Raw genomic sequence first — 23,890 nt, 5'->3', positions numbered from 1 at the left:
AAAACAACAACTGTAAATCACTATTTTAACCAACAATGCTGCATCATAACCCATTGGAATCAGAAAAAGAATCCCAACTTGACAACAACGCACCAATCTGACCACTAGATGGTGGAAGACGCCTGTTAATGTGGCAGTGGGCGAGTCAGCGGGCATGGTCCTGAGGTATCATGCTACTACACGGATTTGCCAGAAAAACAAGAACAATGCCTTTAGTAAGACATGCATAAACATCTCTCCAAAGGAATATGATGCTTATATCTCTTGTGATGTAATGTTGGCATAGAAGTAACTATGTGGGTTGAGTGCAGAGCATCAAAAACCTGCTGGCGTTTCCGCATTTGACCTTTTAAACCCATCAAAACTAATAATTGAAAGTATTTTACAATCTTATTCTGTTGAATAAAAGATGCACAAATAATTTTTGGGTAAAATACGTGCTCATTATGGGGATAAACCGAGATGCTGGGGGATTATGAATTCCTAATGTTATACATAATTTTTCCTCTGAAAATATCCTGAGTAAATCTTTTACCTGCTCTTTCTTCATAGCATGCTGTGAACAAATATTCACAGCACGTTTTCCAACAACATTTAACTTTAAAACAGAAAAAAGGATGCTTTTCAGGCACAGAAGGTGAAAACGTAACATGATCACATTTACATCGTTTCTTGGAAACGTGCAAGACTGTCATATAAAGCCTTCACCTCTAACTTGCACGTCACATTTTAAACATTCCAGAGAGCTATTCTAAGACAAAAATTGATCTCTTGTTTCATACATTCAAAACACAACATTGCACGGCTCACAGATGCCATTTACTGGGTTCACATGGCGCAATAATTTGTGTTCTTTTTTTCTGGGAGCTGCTCATTGTAGAGTAAATACTGTCAGCTGCTGAGTTTTCACACTGCTGCTGCTGCTGGGGGAAATGTTTATCCCTTTGTGCAGATTCTTCAGCCAGCTGCAGCAAGTTTAAACTGTGGGGCAAAGATAATGTGTCTTAACCAGTTGACTCAAGTTTGGCAATACAGTCTGTTTATCACAAAACAACCAGAAATATAAGGTGAATCTCACAGGTATATTTACTTAAAGTAGCCACCAAACTGCAAAAAACGTCACCTAAAAGTTTTTAATGTTAGAGCGAAAAACTGTCAGTATTTTAATGAATGATACTTTCACATGCATCATTGGTTATTGGTAAGTTGAAGGATAATGAAGGACAAACGTGCTGCTAAATTACAAAAATTATACAAGCTAGTTTATATTAGCTGTAATGGATATCTGCCAAATGCTTCTTCTGGTCAGCAATAAAATGTTTTCCTTTCTTTATTTTAGCCTAACGCTCCATATTTCCACATATCCGCTTAAGTGCAAGCAAGTAACCTGGTGGTGTCTCTTTAAAAAGCCTGGGATGGCTTCCTCTGAGGAATGTGTGCTCTGGATATTGAAAGTGGTTTGCATTTTGGTCTCAGTACTGTCCAGTCTAAAGATGGCAGGACTCTTTTAAAGTTCTAAAAATTTAGCCAGAGGTCACTTTGTGACTCAAAGGTGTCAAAATAGCACACACCAACATTGGAAACAGTAGTCAACAGTCATAATGCTCCCAAATCCACCATTATTTATTCTGAATTCTCCTTCATGTAGAAATACTTTGTACACATTTACAAATTTAATCCGACAAACTAGTGTGATTTTTCCAAACAAGCTACACACTCAATAGCATATATCAAAGTTGGCTAAATTACACTTATTAGATATGTTTGAGCTAAGACACATGGTGTGACTTCAGGTTTTAAATGTTAATAAAGCAGAAAATGAAGCCATAAATATGTTAACAACAAGCTGAACTTCATGAAACGTTATAAAAACAGTCAAATAAAAAAGGGAACTTTGGAGATGAATCGGTCCTGTTAAAAATTCAGCCGCTGCACATTCAGGTATGTGCTGTTTCTCTCTAACAAAAGGTATCCAGGTCAGTGGAAACATCCAGCAACAGTAGCTCGAGCCTGTCTGGAAAGCTCTCTGTGCTTTAACACTCCCACCTTGCCCCTGATACCAGCAAGGCTGAGGGACAGGCAGTGTTGGGGAGGATGTGGGGAGAGGCCGGTCTACTCACACAACCCTGGCCTAAATAAGGCATTCACAACCTGTCTAAAAATAACCAAGAGCGCAGGACAGCAGGAGAAACTGAGACATAGGCTCTGTGCTCACATACAGGCTGAGTGCAGAGTGAAGGAAAGTCTCTGTGGATTTTAAGTGAATATTTCCAGCGGCGGGCCTGGAAATCGGCTAATACATAGCATCTTCGTAAATGTCCGTCCGCAGGCAGAAGAGGATCCCTCCGCCCAACATGAAGATGGTCGCTCCCCAGCCGAGACCGTAGCCCCAGTTGAACTCGTGATAGGTCTGCAGAACCGTTCCATCAATGAACTTGATTGGGTAGAGGACGAGAGCGCAGGCCTGAAGAGACACTAGAAACATAGAGGCCATCATGAGTGGTTGTTTTCTCTGCACACTGACAATCGTACAGGACCTTCACCTTTTCTCATATAATCCAGGAACATCAGTCTTATTGAGCAGAGAAAATACTCTGCTGATCAATCAGTAATGAAAGGAATCCTCACTTATATAAACAATAATCACACTACTTACAATAAAAAGTTACATATTTCGTATTATCTACGCTCCTTATAGTGATAAAACAGTTTATCTCTTTTTAAATCTTTATTTGGCTAAGTTCATAGTATTTCACTCTATTACTTCCTTTCTTCACTTCCTCTTTACTTCTTTTATTCCTCTGATTTGTGCTTAAATCTACCCTTTCTTTTCAAGATGAATCCTTCTTTTTCGGTAGTCTTTGCATTTCCTCTATCTGCCCACCTTTCACATCACTACTGTGACTATTTTTCTATTTTGGGGAGCTGGAAGTTTAGTCTATAAAGATTCTTTATTTCAGTCAAAATATGTGATACTAATGGCCTTGCTGAGGTGACTCCACAGATCCACAGATGTGACAGCTACCAGACAGCTGTAAAGGTCAAAAGCTGACTGAGCTGGCTAAGAAAGGAAACTGAAGGAAGACAGAAGAGGAAGAAGATGTTTTTAGGTCTTCAAAGTGAGCGGACAGTCTCTATAAGCAACTAATAAATGGTTATGTAACATGGTTATGTTCCTCATGACAGTGTTTTTGCAGCTTCACATGATCTACAATGACATTAATAAGAACGAGGGAGTGTTTTGAGGAGCCTGGAGATGAAAACAGATGCATGTCAATTAGGTTTATCTGTTTTCGTCCTTCCTAAGATTCAGTTCATTACTTTAAAGCCGTGATGCACGTGCAATAATACTGAATATTTCACGGTACTATGTTTTTGGAGCAAGCATAAACATATGTTTCGACTTAATAAAAGATGTGTTTTATGATTACATGTGTTTTCAATCTTCATCTGGTTTGACATCTCCATCAAAAAGACACGAACTTTTTCAAAAACTGTCCTCATATGAAATGCATTCCTGTGGGATTCCTGTTTAGAGGACAGTGAGGGCTTTTTGAAGTGGTCTTTCTTTTCTCTCTGAACAGTAACAGCAAAGTACTGTACTTGTATTTTGGCAACCTGTCTTACAGTCTGAGAAGTGTGGAACAATTACAAACAGTAGTCACCACACAAGAAGGATGTTTTTACCAGTTACAGCCCTCCAAAAATGATCGAATGATCAAACGTCTGCGGCAGATTACTCTCAAGCCAACAGCTTCGGTTCCTTTTCGTGAATGCTAGGTGACTCTTGAGGAACATTCTTTGTGTAAACACGGCTCCACCTTTCCTTCCTACAGGACAGAGAGGTGGGTGTACATGAGGAATGGTGGTAAGCCTGAGACTGTGGCTGTGTTGATGGAGACCAGACTGAGCTCGCTGTCCGCTGAGGTCATATTTCTGGACAGAAAATAAATACCATACACTCACAGTCCTCCTGCCAAGGGGCATTTAACAGTCCAGCCCTTTTTGCTGCTGCTCTACTGAGGACTGTGTGTCTGTATGGAGAATGTTTTTTGCAAGGCTCTTAAAGCAATTACCCACAGGAAAGGATAACACAGCATTCCCACGCTTTTCAGTAAATGGAAAATAGTCCAAGCCACAGACACTACACTGGTCCTTTGTGGTTACATTTTGCATTCTCAGAACAGGACATGCAATTCCTCATAAATCTCTTTCAGTGGTAGGTTGTTATTTCATGCAGATTTTCACAGTAATATAAACTATTTACTCTCAGCAGAAACTACCGGATATGATGTGAATTATTTAAATAAACTTAATAAACACACCAGGGCTTCAAAACAAAGGACACACTCTCAAGCCATTTAAAATGTATGATTTTTAACCCAATTTACAACAGTGATTCCAGCAAGTCTGGAAACTTTCTCACTTCTGCAACGTGTGGGGCTGCAGCTCTTGATTAGATGAGCGAAACTCTTCCACACTTTTACAAAAAACCATAGACTATTAAATAGCAATGCATGGGAAGCTTTGGCACAGCTGACCCAAGCAGTATGTTGCATGTAGCATGCAGCAAGTAGCCCGCAGCATGTAGCATGTAGCATGCAGCATGTAGCCCACAGCATGTATTATAAAACATGAAGAATGTAGCATGCAGCATGTAGCATGCAACATGTAGCCCACAGCATGCAGCATGTAGCATGCAGCATGTAGCCCACAGCATGCAGCATGCAGCCCACAGCATGTAGCATGCAGCCCACAGCATGTAGCATGCAGCATGTAGCCAAGGCATGCAGCATGTAGCCCACAGCCCACAGCATGTAGCATGCAGCATGTAGCCCACAGCATGTATTATAAAACATGTAGAATGTAGCATGCAGCATGTAGCATGCAACATGTAGCCCACAGCATGCAGCATGTAGCCAAGACATGCAGCATGTAGCATTAAGCATGTAGCATGTAGCCAAGGCATGCAGCATGTAGCCCACAGCATACAGCATGCAGCATTAAGCATGTAGCCAAGGCATGCAGCATGTAGCCCACAGCATGTAGCATGTAGCATGCAGCCAAGGCATGCAGCATGTAGCCCACAGCATACAGCATGCAGCATGTAGCATTAGGCATGTAGCCCACAGCATGCAGAATGTAGCATGCAGCATGTAGCCAAGGCATGCAGCATGTAGTCCACAGCATGTAGCATGAAGCATGTAGCCCACAGCATGCAGCATGTAGCCAAGGCATGCAGCATGTAGCCCACAGCATGCAGCATGTAGCCCACAGCATGTAGCATGAAGCATGTAGGGGACTGCATGTGCACCTGCAGAGTCCCAAACAGTTTTGACACATAGACATGAAATCTACACATCTAGCTTTACTTCCAAAAACACAAATATCCACATAGCCATAAAGGATGGAGACTCATGGACAGGTTTGGTGAGATTATAACTGCGGCACAGATTCACTCAATGTCACAGGCTGTGTTTACACTCTATCACAGCCTCAACAATGTCAGAAAGACCTTAGTTGCAGCTGTGACACCAAGGTCAGTCAGAGTGATCTTGGTTAAAAATATCAACAGACTGGAGCTTTGGGTGGAAATGGTGTGCTGTCCTTCACCATGCAGAAAGGCTGTGGAAGACAAGATGCTCCATAACAAGAGTCATACCTGATGGGGAATTTCCACTTCTTGGCTGGCTGACCAGCAGCGTCATTATGACCCTCTTTGGTTCTCCTAGCTGATTTGGTTAATTGTTAGGTCAGGACATTATTGGGTATAAACAATTACTTCAAAGATAAATATCGGGCAGAGTTAGGGACTTGGAGAAAAACAGCACTGACTAACAATTGAACAATCATATTTTCATTTTTCAGTGTAAATTAACAAATAATTTGGAAATTTACTGTCCACAGCATTATTAAAGAAGTGGATAATTTGGCTAAATCACTGTGCTAAGACAGGTTGGTTGTCTTTGACCAAGACCAAAAAAAAAACACTGAAGATGAAAATGCACATTTCTGGAAATTGTAAACAGAACATCAGAAAACGGATATAAATATGATTTATTAAGAGACATTAGTGTATGTTCTATTCTATTCTATAAGCATTTAGCAGACGCTTTTATCCAAAGCGACTTACTTACCTATGAGTGAGAACATGTATGTGGCATTAATAATGTGAATATCTGTGAAGACACAATAATGTTGAACAGGCTTCAACATTACTACTTTATCGAGACTACACCTTCATTTTAGAGAAGACTTTGCTTGTTTAGCAAGACATTGTCAAAACACCTTCTTTCAGTGTGTAGCAGTACTACAGCTCCTCTGTAAGATACAACTACAGATGCTAAACTTCTCTCCCTCTGAAAACTTTTCCTGCATTATTAAAAGACAAAAACAACAAAAGAGACTCAATAGTTAAACTACAGATCAATGTTTTATATCAGCAACATTGTGTCTTGTCAGTTGCAAGCACTTACAGCAACATAGAGATAAATAGTCCCAACGTTAAGGATCCCATTCAAAATGAGGACACATTTTTCAAAACACAATAATCCTGACCAGTCTTCAAACAGGAGAGTTTTTTTATTTATATTATTTATAGTTAAATGTAGAGTTCAGTGTATTGGGGATTTATGAAATTCATTAATTCAATTTTCATTTATATAATTGGGACAGTGTGGATAAAAGAGCATCAGTACAAACGACTTGATGTAAACATGTTGGATTATAGCAAATGATCCTAATTTCCATCCATGGTCCCAAGGCAGTTGAGAAAATGGAATAAAAAACAACAGCGTGTAATAAAGTACAAATAAGCATACAAAATACCAAGTATTCAAACAGGTTTATGTCTTTTTTATACAAATGTTAAATAACTACAGTGGTTTAATGTTTGACATTGCTATGAGTTTCTGTTCTCATAAAGAGAAACACCATGCTACATGCTGAAAGCGATCTCACCTTAAACCGCACAGGTCCTGCTCGTCATATGGACAAAAAGACTAGTTTTTACCTGGGAGTATATGTGTTTCCGTTCCTACTGCAAAGACGAACAAAAAACATTTAAGGTTGATCTAAAGACTTTGGTCCGATGCATAACACTTTGGTTTTTTATTGAACCGAGTTTTAGACTGGAGCTGGGTGTGAGATAAGGACTGTGTTAGTGAGTGGCTACCACTTTGTCATAGTAAAAGACAAAGATGGTGTATAGTACATAGAAGAACGTGTCTTCTTAATTATATGTTGTACAGTTGGATCCTCCCTCTGCAGTTTCTACATTTGTTTTAAACCCTCAGGACCTTCACACAAAGTATTCCAAAACAGCAATCCAACTATGATGCGATGATGGGCTTGTGGCTTTTTTTCCCTCTCAATGACTTCACTTTGTTGGTAAGTCTGCATATTCTGCGGCTGCTTTCCTTGGCTTATAAGCCAGCAGCTCTGCAGATTCCACACCACAGAAAAATGAGCTCAACCAACAAGCCTTATTCAGTCATTTCTGCAAGGCCTCAATTCAATGCAAAGCAAAAAGCATGTCTTCATGGAAACTATTGTGGCTCTTTATTTTTAAATGTGCTCATCCACAATGAGCTAAAATGCAATCTTTGGAACATGTGCTGAGAAAAAGGACATACCTGCAGTGAAGAGGAAGACTGCTACAATGCGGTAGTGTTGTCTCTGTGTCCCCCGGCAGAGGGAAATGAGGGCCACCAAAAAGGCCACCAGGGTTGCAACAGCACCGGCCCCTAGCAGCACCAGGGTGGCAATCTGCCAGTCTGCAGGACAGGATACGAGCAGGTTAGAGAGGAGCATCACAGTTTGCAACAAAAGCTCAATTCACAACAACGAGGTGCTGAATTGAACTGCTGTGTTGACAAGCACAAAACAAGAGCTAATCTTTCACCCAAAGCCGAACAGACTCAAACCTGCACAAACGCCCATCAGGACTATGAAAAGTAAGAAGCTGGTTAACATAAAAGTCACAGTAAAATTAAAAAGTGAAAAATGGGTCTGAAAAAACCTTATTAATTTAACACATATTGCTAAGCTTCAGCACAACTTGGCAAGCTTTCGACAAAAGTGCCCTGAGATGGTGTTGTAAATTAGTAATATGCAAATAAAGCTGTACTGAACCATTTGAATTGAATTACCAGTCCTGCACTCACACACTTCTGGTTTTAACTCTGATCACTGAGATTAGTTGCATCCAACATCTGTTAAAAGTCCTCCTTCAGATGCAACCAACTCCTGATTGGTTTCTACTGAGGCTTATTAGACATAATTAAGAATGTACACATCTAATTATATTCGGTCTCATTACTGATGGTGTGCTTAATCCAATCCACTTCATTTTGAAAGCAAAACTGTTGCATAATGCATAGACATAAAGACATTCCATAATTCTTCATTCTAAGACATCAGAAACAAAACACACATGTCTGAGACTAAATAAATCTAAAATTTGAAAACACTTGAAGAAATGAAAATACATTTAAAATACATCTAAATCTAAAATACATCTAAAATACATTTAAACCAACTAAACTATTAAAATGTACTAAAATAAATTAACAGGTCAAGATACATTAAAAGAATTAGGCAGGAGGGATACAATAAAAAACTAAAAGACTAAAAACAAATAAAAGAAAAAATATAAATAAAAAATATATCAAATTTAGTCACATTAGAAAAAATTACAAACAGAAAATAAACAACAAAATAAAAATTATCTGTGAAACAGGTTTGAGTCAAAGAATAAATCTGAAGCCACAAAAGTTACTGTGACTAAGTGGAGGTTTTAAACCACGGACTTCCTTTGCTCAACCAACATGAGTAACCAGGAACAAAGGACCCTGATCAGACACGTAACCAGTAACCTATTTCAAATAAGAATCCAACTTCCTTTGTGGAGGTGGGAGAAGCTTACAAAAGGACATTCCTCACTCTGAGTCACATGACAGCCTGCTGGGAATTCACCAAAAGCCACCAGAATGACTCTTAGAACTACGAGAAGCAAAGTCCTTTGATATGATGTAAAGGTTTGACCCATTTGGCCATGATTCTCAGGTTTATATTTCAACAATAAAATGACTCACAGCAAGGCAGCAAGAAAACAGGAGTATACCTTTGGGGTTGCTTAATAAAAGTCCTGGAGTCTCCAAACCCACAACTATATAAAGGATCTCTAGAAAGATGTGTAAAAAGCTGTGCATTGGATGGATTGCATCAATGTTTCTGACAATTGCTCACAGAAAGACATGAAGCACCGACCGCTAGAGGTGCTGTAACCAAAAAAGCAAACACTTCTCTTTATGCTGCAGACAAACTCGAGGTGCTGAGCTGTTCCATGCTCTGCAAGCTGCACATGGACATCAGTGTGTTTATCACTTTCTCCTTGAAAGTTTGGGTTCACCAAGTTTGCGTTTATGCTTGTGGCCTACCAGCTTTTCCCATCTTGTTTCAGCCACAGTGCCTTTTTTTAAAAAAAAAAAAAAACACAACTTTTACTGTATTTGTTTTAAACAAAGAGCAGCTGCTCTGGCTGGAAAACTAAAACTCATTGCTTCCTCTGAGTCAGAAGTCTCAGTCCAGAAAGACTTCCACCACATTACATTGTTTAAACAGGATATTTTTCACCTTTAAAAAAAAATACAACTTGTATTCAATTTTTTATTCAGCCATTTCATTTCTTTTACTATATTTTATATCCCTTTTATGTCCCTCTTGTTGATGTCAGGAATGAACTGAATTCCCAAAAAAAGCAATGAACGCTTAGGGAAGAAATTCTGCAGGGCGTGTCTGTAAATCTGACAACTCCTGCAAACATAAAACCCCAAAAACAAACCAAAACAAAAACAAAAATAAAAAAACGTGATATGACTGACATCTGATCTCAATTTCATTCAGCCCTCAGGAAATATGTTTCTCCCATCTTTACTCCATTATGGGATTTTAATTTCAGCTTTGACACACACATGAACGCAGCATTGTCACATTACAAGTATGTTTTCATAGCATTTTCTAAGACTGTCAGTCATAACATTATCTTTATTATTTCAATCACCTGCAAGTTATTCTGCTTTCATCTGCGTCCAATGAATGATGTCACTTTGAAAATAAACTGGAACTTAAGAAACACAAGAATATGTGGATAACCATTCCTCTTTCCCATTTTGGCAAACTGCACCTTTAACCTTAACGCACCCCCTCCACTGTTGTTTTAATGAGCTCTGCACACACTCAAAGCAACAACCCGCCTCCTATTCACCCCGACACATTCCACAATATCACCACACCAAGGCTGCAAGTCCCTCTTTGTAGCTCTGAAAGTGTGTGATGATGGTAAAACTCCTCAAGAAGTTACTCAGTGCTGTTAACGATTATGAAAAGCTGAAATATATAAAATATTAGCCATGATTTTAGGAAAGGGTTACAACAAAAATACTGAATTTGGGTCTTTGTTAAAACTCTAACAGGCAGCAACTGTATTTCAGTGGAGATAGTTAATAAGTTAATAAGTAAACATGACAAGTTAATGTGCCAGTCAGCTGCTAACTGCTCCCAAATCTGCTGCATTTAAGGTGGATTTGCTTCCCTGGTGGGAAAGGATGGGGGTTGGGGGCAAAAACACAACTCGTGGAGTCTGTGTTTTGACTAAAAAAAAAAAAAAAAAAAAGCAATATTGGGTGCTGAGGTTGATAATCAGGAAGATGACGAATGTGTATCTTTAAACACACTTAAAGCCAAGAGGATTATATTCGTGTTCCACATTGTTTTATCATTCTTTTCCCTGATTTTTTTTTTTTTTTAAAACCTAAACACACATTGAGCTTGAGCCCAGCATCACAGTGTGTTTTCGTGTCGCCACACGTCACTTCTCTGGTATGAAAGCAGGAAATCTTTTGGTAGTGGAAGAGAGACACAGCTGCTGACCGCTGGGCCAACACAGTGTAACATTCCCCTCCTGTGGAATGATGATGACCAGAGGTGCCAGTAGTAACTTTACTCAAGTATTTAATGTTATGCTACTTTCTGCTTGAACACATCCATTCCTCAGAGGGCAACAGTTACTTTACAGCAGATGCATGTAATGCATCAGTAATGACAGTAGACAACAGAATTCTGCTTTTTTCTATTTGTGTGCGTGCTTTTCATTCGTATGAGTACTTGGACATATTTCTATGACTAACTTTACTTTTTTAAAGTATTGGCTGCCAGTAGGATGGTTTATACAGCTTAAGGCAACCTTTTAGAGTTGTTTCAACTCTAACATGTGCAATCCAACACACTCAAGACTTTACAGACTTTTCCCCTGCTGCCATAAAAGATTATTACTCTGTATAAAAAAAACAAAAAAACAAAAAAACAAAACGCCATCTCAAATTATTATAGTTTTTTTTTTGTTTTTAAACCATTTAACACTTAGTTTGAAATAAATCTGCACTATGTGAAACATCTATGTCTTTTGTTTTTAATCCCATTTTGTTCAACAACACAGCCCCCCAGCTTGAAGAACAGACACTTAAATACAAGGTTGTATGGAGGTGCCATAACCAAACAAAGCGCTCCTTCCTACCAGATGTGAGGGTGGAGAAGCAGCTCCACTGAGCCTCTTCTGCGGGATGCCGAGCCTCGGACTGGGAGCAGGACTCCCACAGAGACAGGGAGAAATGGTCGGCGGTGACCCATGCTGGACTGAGTAGAGCCACCACGTCCAAACACAGCGCCAGGAAGACGCAAAGAAGAGCAATCAGCTTGAAGGGTCTGAACACATACACCTCGTCCACAGACATGTTTTCATCACACGCTACACCGCCGCAGGTTAGGCACTGTCACGCGAGCTCGCTGGAGGTCCCTATACGTCTTCTCCCACCATAGCCTCGCTGCTTTGTTTGAGTTCAGCTGGGAAAGTTAACTTCCGGTTTGATCTCGTTTTCAAAATAAGCGTTCATAATATAATATAATATAATATAATATAATATAATATAATATAATATAATATAATATAATATAATATAAGCGTTTTATTCAATTTATATTATACACCACCTGAAAGCCAGATTAGTTGCCTTTACAATCAGGTGTGACTTGTAAGGATCATGCTTCTGTGAAATGAGCAGCAAAGTTATCTGTATGTGTATTGGCGTCCAAAAATGTGACAAAATTAGATGTGATATTCCCTTATTGGTATTCACTCTTGTTTTAAATTGCTTGCTGGATGTTTGGATGACTAAACTCTTCCACAGATCCTCAGTACTTCAGAGAAATTTTAATCTGGAAAACAGGTTACTATAAACCATTTGAACATAAAAACACCCACACAATGAGCCTGTGTTGTATCAACACGTAACCTTGAAAACAAGACATTTTAAATGGAGTTTAAATGCATGTTGTTACAACCTATTTTCAAAGAGACATTTTCCCATCTTTGCTTACATCTATGAAAAAGCCAAAGATAAAATTTAAAATATTAACTTTGTACCAATAAGGGAATATCCACAGATAAAATTAACATTATTCTGCATGTTGTGCAGATTTACAGTTTCAGAATGGTGTCCTAAAAAATCAGGAAAATGTCCAGCAAATGCTGAAAGATGCATCCTGCCCCTTTAGTAGCTCTATCAACATTTTGCAGAAGCTTCACTCTAGCTGTTTCTGTCGAAGGAGTGGCTGCTGTGAAAAAGAAATGGAGAAAAATGACTTACATATACAGTATATAACAACAGCCAGACTTAACATCAGTGACAGCAGGCTGTATTGATTGATGAATTTTCCTCATCATCTATGATACGGAAAAGAGAAATGAGACTTTTGTCATAATCCAAATTGAGAATAAAATAGTTTTTATTGCCAGTTCTAATCTTGAGTATTTCCAGGTTTGTGGGGAGGATCTGAGCTGAAGGTCCATTCATGAATAGTCCTCTGTGTTCCTTCAGTGGATGTAAAATGCCCTCAGATGCTGTCTTCTTATATCATGCAGCATTTTTTCACACAAGTGTTTCTTGGTGAAAAGTACTTTCTTTTGTACCTTGAATTTACCAAATACCATGCCTGGCATTCACAAAACATGTCGAGACCCACATAAAGTAAGCAAAGCAAAGCAAAGCAAAACAAAACAAAGCAAAACAAAACAAAAGACTTTAAGGGTCACATCTGGTATAAAATTAATTCTACATATAAGTTTAGAAATTCAAGCCAGTGCTGTGATAGTGCCCGTATTAGCCGAAGTTGATCTATTACCTATGATACAGCTGTAAATCTAGGTGTTCATGTTCCGAAAGGTTAGTCAAGGAATTAGACTTGTTTTGCTCTGAGAAGACATCAGCTTACTTACACAAGCACTGCAAACTGGTCAAAAGAAGAATCCAGGGAGATGATGGTGTGAAGGTTTTGCAAGCACATATGAAACTGGGATGTGTCGTACAGAAAAAATGATATCACAACCAGACAACAATAAAACAACATCATCTTTGACATGTAAACAGGTTGAAATACATTTTTATGAATTTCAAAACATCCAAAAGAGCTGAATAAGAATTTCCACTTTCTCAGTTTGAGTATGAGCTTTCATCAAGAATTAAAGGTCAGTCAAGACTTATTTTACTTTAAGTGCAATGAATCAGGCTTTTATAGTTATATGAGTTGATGTATGGAAATGAGCTCATGCCTTTATAGACAGTGAATGGAAAGTAACCACACTGAAACCACAAAGTAACCACTCCCAGCTCTTTGTGTTGAGGGCTGAAGCAAAGGCTGTAATATTATTACGCTCCAGGAGATGGCAGACAAATCCCACCTGATTTCTCCTCCCAAAAAACTACTTGTCCTTTGATCCTGCTTCCCTATTACTGGTATTTGTGAGCTTTTAAGGGGATTATTATTCATGAGGAATATTCGGTTTACTTGCCGCAGAAATTGCTGTGTCGTTGCAGGACTGTTCGTTAGGTTGCTGGTTGTTTCTGTTAATCCAGTTTTGCTTCTTACACAGGCAGTGTGTTGGTTGAGTTTGATCATATTTCTATTTCATTTGGGTTATTATCACTCTGATGAGACAGATCTAAACAAATGTTGAATTTAATATAATTTAAGAACAGTCCCAGATCAAAAACAAGTCCCTTAAAATAACTGGCAAGTAGGAAATTACTTGACAACAATGTGGTCCTCTATGGTTCTGTACAATTTCATGTTTTTTGACATAATTATATCAGATTAGTAATTTCATCACTGCAGGTTCTGACATTTTTCAGCTGAAATAATAATCAGCAATAGAAATTTTTGGATTGTATTGAGAAATGTTAATAATTGTGGAAATTCAGATAATTGCTAATAATCCTGTCTTCCTACCTTTTCTTATTTATGTGTAATTAGAATGTCTCCTACTGATTTGTATTAACTTACAGTTTAATACTATATAAACCAGTACTATGTTCAAGCATAGTATTATTCTATAATTAATGCCAAACCAGCAGCCGCTAAAATCAGGACTAGTTTCACATCAGCTGCAAAAAAGCAGCAGATGACTGTAACATGGTGCACCTATGAGCTTAAACTTTACAAGGAAAATGAAAAGAATAAAATCTAGTCATTGCATCTGATATTTTTGTGATAAATGTTCCTCATGAAGTATATTTTGAGAGATTATTTGACTAACAGCTACATTTGGCTCTCATAACAACATGCTAACAGAAGAGGTGACTATTTAAATTAATCAAGTTTATTTTTTGCTTAATTTCTTCATTATATTGGTGAATTTTCAAACTCAAACACAAATCTAAAATGAATTTATTTGTTACTCTCCAGGCATTAACAACACATAATGCAGGACAAAAAATCTTCCGCCAACCTCTGCAAATAGGACTGGTTTCCTGGCAAACCATCTCCTGACACAGTGTTTGTGTTGTGTTGCAGCAACCACAGAAAATGTTTTGAGCAGTTTGGTTTTAAATATACAAAATCTTAAAAGATTCTCGACTTTATATTCTTGTTTATGTAAATACCCAGAGCACGGAAGCCTTAGCTGTCTTGTTAAAGTTGTCCAGAATAAACACGGCTGTTTTCAGAACTCTGAATTACACCTCTGCTTGCCCATTTTTTTTTTAAATGCTACCCCTATCATTTGGGGTCTGGATTAGAGGTTTTCAGTGTATCTGACATAATGAGAGTTTCAGACTAATGCCATCCTTTTCAGTCCTAATAGTGCTGCCAAGCTGCCAGCGGGACATCTGAGTAGGGGGGTGGGTGGGTCTAGCATTAGAAGTGTCTATGGACAGAGTGTTGCTGGTTTCCTTTAAAGCCCCCTCAGAACAGGCAGAGTGCGCTGTCATCCTCCTCCAAAAGCCCCTCATTAGAAAATCTGCCTAGCAGACAAAGCTACTTGAGACAGCACAATGGCAACTCCCCACATGGTGATTTAAACTAGCATCAAGGGAATCCAGGTCATGTATTACTTTTTTGGATCATCTCTCCATAATTGTGACTTGTTCACTGAACCACCCTCCCACAAAAAAACCACACATTTAGCATAAATCTTAGTGTCAAGATAAGATCATTCAAGCTTTTACATGCTCCCACAAGGTGCAGTCACACGACTGGATGATACATTTTCATTACTATTACAAAATAAACTAAGCCAACAAAATATGGAAGAACAATTAGAAAGGGACAGACAGAATATAGAAAGAGAGCATCAACATATTTCCTGACAGCACATTGTGTCTCTTTACGAGCAACTTGTATGACATCATCCTGTATTGCTCATCGTAGGCTCTCTGAAGCCACGGAGCTGATTATGCTCAGAATAAGCCTCTCAAGGTTTTTCTGCCCATAAATAAGCTTCTGTGGTAATTGATAAGGCCTTATTTAATGATGGTTGCTTTGCAACAGTGGACTGTCCTATTCATCCCCACCACCGTCACACCATCAGGAGTCATGCTGTCTGCAGGCTGTACAACCAAATGCATCTCTTTTTGTGAATTTGATGTTAAAAACATGATGGATCAAAATAGTTGACTGCTTTGATTTACTCAGAAATTCCTTATCAACTTCAGAAAAAAATTCAGGTAGTAATTTATTACATTAAAAAGGCAACAATAGAAGTTACCCAGAATAACAAAGTTGTTGTTTTCACCAGTTCTACATATGGATTATTTTATGATTTAATGTTATCCAGCTGTATGTATAATATTTAAATATTCTAACGTGAAATGAGTCCATAATGACCTAAAAGGAGGGTAGATTTGTTTTTACAAAATGTTGAACTGTGGACTACAGGATCAGTAACAGTGATGAGTTCCAGACATAAAAAAATACCAAATAAGGATATATGTACAAGTATTGTAAGACTCTTTCTTTTCTTTATTTGTAAGCCAAGGGTCAGTAGAGTACACAATAATTGTGAATCCTGACAACTGAAAAGTGCCTTGATTGTGGTTAGACATACATTATTCATCTTTGCTTTTGATCTCTGCCCTCAACTTGTGTGCTATTCTTTTTCATTTGAATGAAAACATTAAAAAAAATTAAACAAGAAGGGCAACATGGTAGTCATAATGCATGAGTCCCCACACTCATGAAAAAAAGGATTATAAACCCCGTTAATTATCACAGTGACTTCTAAGACTGCAGAATTTAATGACAAAACACCGAAACATGGTTTAACATGATTATTCCAAAGATCTAAATAATGCCGAGTCCTTAGTCCTTTTCTGTGACAAGCATGACTGTGTGTGGGTGTAACAGAGAACAAAGCAGCGGTCTGGCTTGACAAACAGCAGAGCAGACTGATATTCAGTGTAGATCCAGAACAAAGGTAAAACAAGGTTAGTGAGAGCACTTGAAAATGTTTTATCTAATAAAAACTAAAACTTGACCCATTGTGTATCAATTGTGGCAAACTGAACAACTCATGAGGACGGAGGAGAACACCAGGATAGATATGCCTTGTTAATGGATCTCAGGTGTGCAGAGGTAGGAAATGCAACACTGCCCCAGCAAGCCCTGCTTTATGTTAAAAAGAAAAAAAAAGACACATACCTCTACCAAGTTACTCATTTCCACATATCTTGTGATTTCCACTCTATTTTATAGTCCCATATTCATCTTTTATACATTTATTGATGATGGAAATATACCTTTAGTATTTGAAATTACAGTGATATTATTAATAGCAAAATATTTATTAAAAACCATTGCAGCCTTGATGCAGTACTTTCTCTGTAATACAGTGGTTAAGAAGATGGACAGCTAGACAGATAGATACATGGGAAATAACATCACCTTCATGATGGAAGTAAAAACAAAAGACCCAAGACAAAAACAGATTCTCATCTCATCAGTGGCCTCAGGTGCAGTGCAGTACTGCACAACTGTATCTACTTTAAAATTATGTACAAGAGTGCTGATTATGTGCCTTTTAGGCATTACTTACCTCAAACAGTGCTCTAGCTGCTATCAAACAAAACCAATAGACTAATCCAAGCAAATGGCAGAAGTAGACCGACTGCCATTTTTGCAGTGGCACTTGTGTCCATGTCAAAGTAACTTTAAAGAGAATCAAATCATTTTCTTAATGCTACTGCTTGACATGTGGAGAAAATCTGGGAGGACTGGTTCAGTTCTTAAATGTTCTCAAAGCAGTAGAAAGTTTCACTTGCGGAAAAAAAAAGTGAATTCAAAGAGCATGAACCTTCAATTCATTCAAATTACCCAGCCCGAGACCTCTCAGTTTACTCAGATTCCCAGGGGGTAGAAGACAGGGATGTTGAACAGATGTGGGTCAAGAATGATAACAGAAAAAATTTCAATTATAAAAACAACAGCATTGTAAGTTCAGATGAAAAGCTGTCAATACTAAATTCTGCGTTTCCATGTTGCTGTCAAGCTTATAATGGTGCAACAAGTCATGTTTTATATGCTATTTATTGCCAAGAGACAAGGCTGCCATTATGCGGAGAATAAACAACTAAATTGGGAGAAATTGTGAAATGTTACTAAGCATATAGCTGCCACACATGTAAAACAAAGGTTTTAACTTCAGTTTTAACACAAAAGGTTATTGTAAAAGTGTGAAATTTGTGTGTTACATTTTATAATTAGAACCAGAAACATAAAAAGCAATTGTTTTTTTGTCTTTAAATGAGGGAACTGTGCATACAGCAGATCGGAAAAATGTATAATTCACCAAACAAATGTGCTCCTTGCTGGGCTGACACAGCTGGAACATCTAGAGATTCTCTTCTTACACTGTGGATGACAATTATAATAATCATGTTTCTGTTGGACCTTTAAATCAGACAAGTCGGTAACTTTATACTTCCTAGGATTCACATAGATCATTTTATTCTAGTTTTCAGAATACACTATGAAAAAGGCAGAACCACTGGAACACATTTGGATTAACCATTTCACTGTTCAGGCAGGTGACATTCTGTGCAGTTCATAACTGTCCCTCAGTGAGGGACGTAAGGTTTGGTTTTTGTTGTACATCACAAGCTGGGTGTTAGACGAAATGATCATAAACACCTGTAAAAATCAAATAAATAATTTATTTGTTAGGATCATTGGTCTCCAGTGATTGACCACAACCAAAAGACCTACTAGTACAGTTGTGTCCCAGTACTTAACTAAAATGGGAAGAAATGTGAAGTGGATTTACACCCCCACTGTTTCTCCTTGTCAAATGAAGTGCCTAACTAACGGCAGATAAAATACCTTCATCAGTAACCATGGGCCACTGCCGAGTGTCCATTCTGTTGTCAGTGTCGGCATGCAACAGCAGGTACAAGGCTGCCAGTGCAAAAATGGTGGTGCTGCAAGATACCTCAACATAAAATGGCTGTTAGATTTGTCCACACAGAGAATTAAGCTCAGTGGGTTCTCAACTCAAACAGAGCTGTATGTCCATTCAGAGACATCAAAGTAAAAATGGTGACACTTTAATCTCTTCGTCTTCTCTTATGCCACTTGATTCCCTGTGGAACATAGGGCCGCAACAACACTCCTCCATCGCACTCGGTTCTGACTGGTCCTCCTTTGCTCAGTCCACGTTTTTCTGGCAGCCTTCATCTTAGCTCCAATGCTTCTCTGGCAAGTCTGCTTCGGGTGATCCACTTTGCACTTGCCTTGAGGATTCCAGTCAAAGGCCCGGCTGGTGATGTTGTGTGCAGGCTTCCGCAGAGTGTGGCCAATCCAGTTCAATTTTTGCTTTCTAATCTCAATCTCTATTGGAGTTTGGCTTGTATTCTCCCAGAGTTGTTCATTTGGGATCTTCTCTGGCCATCTGATGTTTAAGATGTTCCTGATTTTGTTACACGCTGCACCTTTATTAAAATGGTCAAAACGCTTATTCAAAAGTCATCAGATGTGAAATTGAACTTGTGTTTACAAGATATTGATTAAAGCCGGGGTATGTAATCTTGCTCAGAGACATTGAGCAAGATTACAAGTGGTTCCTCGTCCTGATTGTAGTCTGTACATTTTTACATCACGTACAAAAAGAAATATAGTTAGACCTCAGTTTACTCTAAATCTGTAAAAACTGACCAATCAAAATGTTCGAGCGAATTGAAGTTGTTCATTTCCTATATTTTTGTAAGGTTCTTCATGGCTGAGGAAATGCAGGGAAGGATATCCCCGACCGGTCTGTTTATTTTCCTCCTCCTGCTGAACAGCCAAAGAAAAGAAAATTGTTGGTGGAAAAAGCTGCACTAGAAAAGCACTCAGAGAGCACAAACCTTCGCCAAGGCCTCAAAAAACTTCCAAATGGTGATCTGGATCACCACCAAAATTAAACCTGTTCTTCCTTTTCACATTTCCAACAACTCATGAAAATATTATTAAAATCTGTCCATAACTTTTTGAGTTATCTTGAACACAAACAGCTAAATGCCAGTAAAAACATAACCTCGGTGAAGGTAAGGAAAATCACGCAAGGAGCAAAACCAGAGGGGGAGGAGCCAAGACAGGGTGCTACTTTCACATCTTCCTAGCTCCCCAACATTACCAACCCCAGCTTTAAATAGTTGTTGGAACACACCCATATAACACCTTTAGAGTGATCAAAGCCATTGACATACTGTATATCTCCCTAAAACCACGAGTTTTGTTGGCATCTTCTTCTGGTTCAGATATTTAAGGGCTTGCTGTCAGTCATTCACTTGTTTTATTTTTTTACATTTAAGCTGTACGTACAACACCATGAATCTGTGTATCAACAGACCATCCATATATTCATTGCTTGATGGGATCAAGTTTCTCAATGTTTTCTGAACACGCCATTGTCACCTTCAGTCCTCTCCCTGTCAACTTGTTGCATTTTCCCCCGACAATGATCATTAGATTGTGTTCCAGGTCAGATCCAGCGTCTAAGTGTGCCTCAGAGCAGCTGGGTTTGAAGTGCTTTGCTCAAGGTCATGTTGACAGTGCAAAGAGACAACGGCACCAAGTCTCCTTTGCTTCATGTAGTCAGCTTACAACAGGATTAAAAAATGACGGATTTGAAGTTTCAAATAATTTCTCAGGACTTCTGCACTGCAGTGACTCTGCAAAATTAGAGATTAGTCACAACTTTTGCACCGTCATCATTGGTCATGATGTCAGCCCATGACTAATTTGAAGAGAAGGCAAGAAGGATCTTGATGATGACAAAGATGCTGAGTTTAGCTGCTTACACTCGCCATTATCAATGGCAGGCTTAAGAATGTTATGTTAGAGCTGCTCAGTCCCTGCAGCTTAGATGAGATGAACAGTATGAGATAGAGTCACGCTGTGTGTCAGAGTAAAGAATAAAAAAATGTCTTTTCTTTGGTGTCACATAAATTCCTGGTATGGAGCTGCTAACACAAAGCCAGTCAAATCTAGGCAAATCTCTTTATATTAAATTCTCCAAATGAAACAGTGACAGATTTGTTTAGGAGAAGCTCGACTGTTGGTATTATATATGTGAAGCACCGCTTGGCTTCACAGTGACTCTGCAGTCCTACTGTGTTTCTGGATGCCCACCTGTCTCTCAGTGGCTCGGCCACTTCAGGCCTGTCTGCCAGCTTGTGGACATCTGTTTACTTCCTCCTCCATCAGTCACCATGGCTGCAAATCCCTCACTATCGCCCCCGTAGCCCCTCCCTTTGCCTTTTCTCGTGTTTCCCCCCAGACACCAGCTGTGAACAACTTATGCTTATCCTGCAGTCCACCTTATTCAGTTCTGTCATGAAAAGAGAGAGACTGTTTCTGAAGCAGTCACCAAATTTCACTGAACTGGTTTGCTGACCTGGATTCCTGATGTGAATATACACTTAGGAACAGAGTTTATGTCTATAATAGCAAATAAAAATTAGCAAGAAAATGGACATATGATTGAATAGAAGAGAGCTAGGCAAATGCTGTTTTGAATGCATCTATTCCATGGGTTTGCAATGCTGCTTTGCTGTTACACTGTACAGTTACACGGTACTGTTACACTGTACTGTTACACTGTACTGTTGTACTGCACTGTTACACTGTACTGTTACACTGTACTGTTGTACTGCACTGTTACACTGTACTGTTACACTACACCGTTACACTGCACTGTTACACTGTACTGTTACACTACACCGTTACACTGCACTGTTACACTGTACTGTTACACTGCACTGTTACACTGTACTGTTACACTGTACTGTTATACTGCCCTGTTACACTGTATTGTTACATTTTACCATTACAATGCACCGTTACACTACACCATTGCTCTGTACTGTTACAGTGCACTGTTACACTGCACTGTTACACTGCCTGAATATTTTATAGAACTCCACTTAGGACATTTTGCAAATAAACATCACAAATATTGTATTTTCTATGTTTCCTGATCCTTAATTAACATTTTACATTTTAATTATAACATTTTGTCTAAGTAACTGCATCAAAACCTAGTTAAGACTACAAAAAAACCTGCATCAACTTAGAGAGGCAAATTTAAATGAATTAATTTTTTCCACAGTTCTAATATAAGTGTGCCATTGTGTTACTTATAAATAAAGTTAAAAGCTTCACAAAATAGATGTGTTTATGTTTTTAATGTATCTGGAAACATCTCTGTTGATACAACTGGGACATATTTAAACAGTTTTTCCTGGGAATTTATGTGCTTATAGAGACATTTGTAGGTCAGAGGTTGATTAGTGGATGGAGTCAGACACCGCTGACAAGCTGAAGAGCAAGTTTGAGTTATTTCCCAGTCACTAATATTTTAACTATACTTAATGTATTTGTCTTGGACTGTAATATGAAATGAAAGCATTAGTCTAAGCGTGATTGATTGATAGGAGTATTCATCCTTAAGGAATGCCACAGGAAATATGAGCTGAGGGTGGACAAAATGCTGGTCAACAAACCGAAGGAACGGCTGGATAAATATGACAGAAACCAGCCTGAGACGGACCTTGAGTTGCTTAATATGTGGTTCAACCCTTTTGTCAGTTGCTAACTGGAGATAACTCATAATCAATTCAATATATAGATCTCTGAAACTAGAGTAGTAGACAGAATAGTAAAGAAGCATTTTTTTCTATTTTTTCTTTATCTTGCTCTGACAACGCAAGTCAAATCGATTTATTTTGTCCCAAAGTTCTAATATGAGAGTGCCTTTGTGTTACTTACATGTGTTACTTAAGTGTTGCACAATGATATCAGAGAAACAAAGAACTATATGACCAGATTTGGAGAGCTGCTGAGTACATGTTCACACTTGGCTCAATGCTTCAAGAAACACAGCACCCAGCTGAGATCCAAAAACCAAATCTGCTCCTCTTCCCATATCCCATCTCCAAAGCCCACCTTCTGCAGTCACACTCTCCTTTCTCACCCCTCTGTTGGGCTGCAGGCAGTGGGCAGTGGTTCTCTGGGAGCTCCCTCAGGGAGGTGGCAGGCAGTGATCAGAGTGAATTAGAGTTATGTGTGACATGCAAAGGAGAGGCTCCAGAATGTGACAACAGCTGAGTTATAAAGTGAAGCTTTTCTGTCTGAGGGGAGAAGAGTAGATGATGTATAGGCTGCAGCCTGCTGAGAAAAGAGCCAGTTTCTTTTGTGGGCTCTTTAAAAACAGACTCCTGTTATTCGTTGGTTTTTAATGCTGTTGAATACTTTGTCATGTCAAAGTGGAAAAATAAATTGAACATGGTTGCAACAGTATAAATGATGTTTGCTCTGTTTATTCCCTGGCCTAATTAAGAGTGATTAAAATCCTGTATGATTCCATGCAGATAACAAATAGAAATTTATCAAATTTGATTATATGTTATCTACCAAGAAATACATGCATTCATGGTAAAACACCAGTATTGGTAATATTCTGGAGACACAAAAGTCTTATGTTTGCTGTGAAGTCTGTGTTGTTCATCCAATGGATCAACTTTCTGGAGCTTTACACAAACTTTGTGTCCTACATCTGAGACCCAGAAGTAGTTTCTATTCAACAATGGAGTTCATTTGCTGTGTGATGTTTGGCCCCGTGTCATGCTTGTTCTTGCCACATTTTAGCCATTTGGGAGTATTGTGTGACACCTCTGAAGAGCTACATCTCACCTTTCCTCTCAAGTATGATACTGCCCGCAGAGCATCTATTAATCATACACAGAGTCCTTGGTGATACTGATACGGCATCACATTGGTAGCACAGGTCTTTTTCATCCTTTTTATCAACAAAAGATTCACAGCTACAATTAACTGTCCCAAATGTTCAGATTCAGCATGATATGACTGAAACTGTATCAACCCTGAGGTGCAAAGACCAGCAACAAAACCAAAAACTCTGCTCTAAAAACGGACATTTGAAAACCTATTTAAACAAAACAGAGAAAAGATTAATTAAAGCAAAGAAAAAAAAAGTTTCGCAATGTAGAAATATGTTTTTTTA

At 38.6% G+C, this 23,890-nt stretch overlaps 1 protein-coding gene across 2 annotated transcripts; it reads right to left on the bottom strand.

The window, feature by feature from the left end:
- Positions 1-1,627: 1,627 nt before the first annotated feature.
- On the bottom strand, positions 1,628-11,891 carry LOC306761828 (transmembrane protein 47-like). Of its 2 annotated transcripts, XM_079248133.1 has the most exons (4): positions 11,576-11,891; positions 7,635-7,775; positions 6,138-6,179; positions 1,628-2,475 (listed from the first exon to the last, which is right to left on the bottom strand). In XM_079248133.1, the coding sequence occupies exons 1-4, from the start codon at positions 11,790-11,792 to the stop codon at positions 2,294-2,296; spliced, it is 582 nt and encodes a 193-aa protein (XP_079104259.1). In that variant the 5' UTR covers positions 11,793-11,891; the 3' UTR covers positions 1,628-2,293. The 2 variants fall into 2 exon arrangements, with proteins under 2 accessions (XP_079104259.1, XP_079104260.1); XM_079248134.1 differs by lacking the exon at positions 6,138-6,179.
- Positions 11,892-23,890: the final 11,999 nt, after the last annotated feature.

This window comes from Telmatherina bonti (genome assembly GCF_933228915.1).
Source record: "Telmatherina bonti genome assembly, chromosome: 10".
Taxonomy (NCBI): domain Eukaryota; kingdom Metazoa; phylum Chordata; class Actinopteri; order Atheriniformes; family Telmatherinidae; genus Telmatherina; species Telmatherina bonti.
This window is presented reverse-complemented; position numbering and strand designations above follow the sequence as displayed.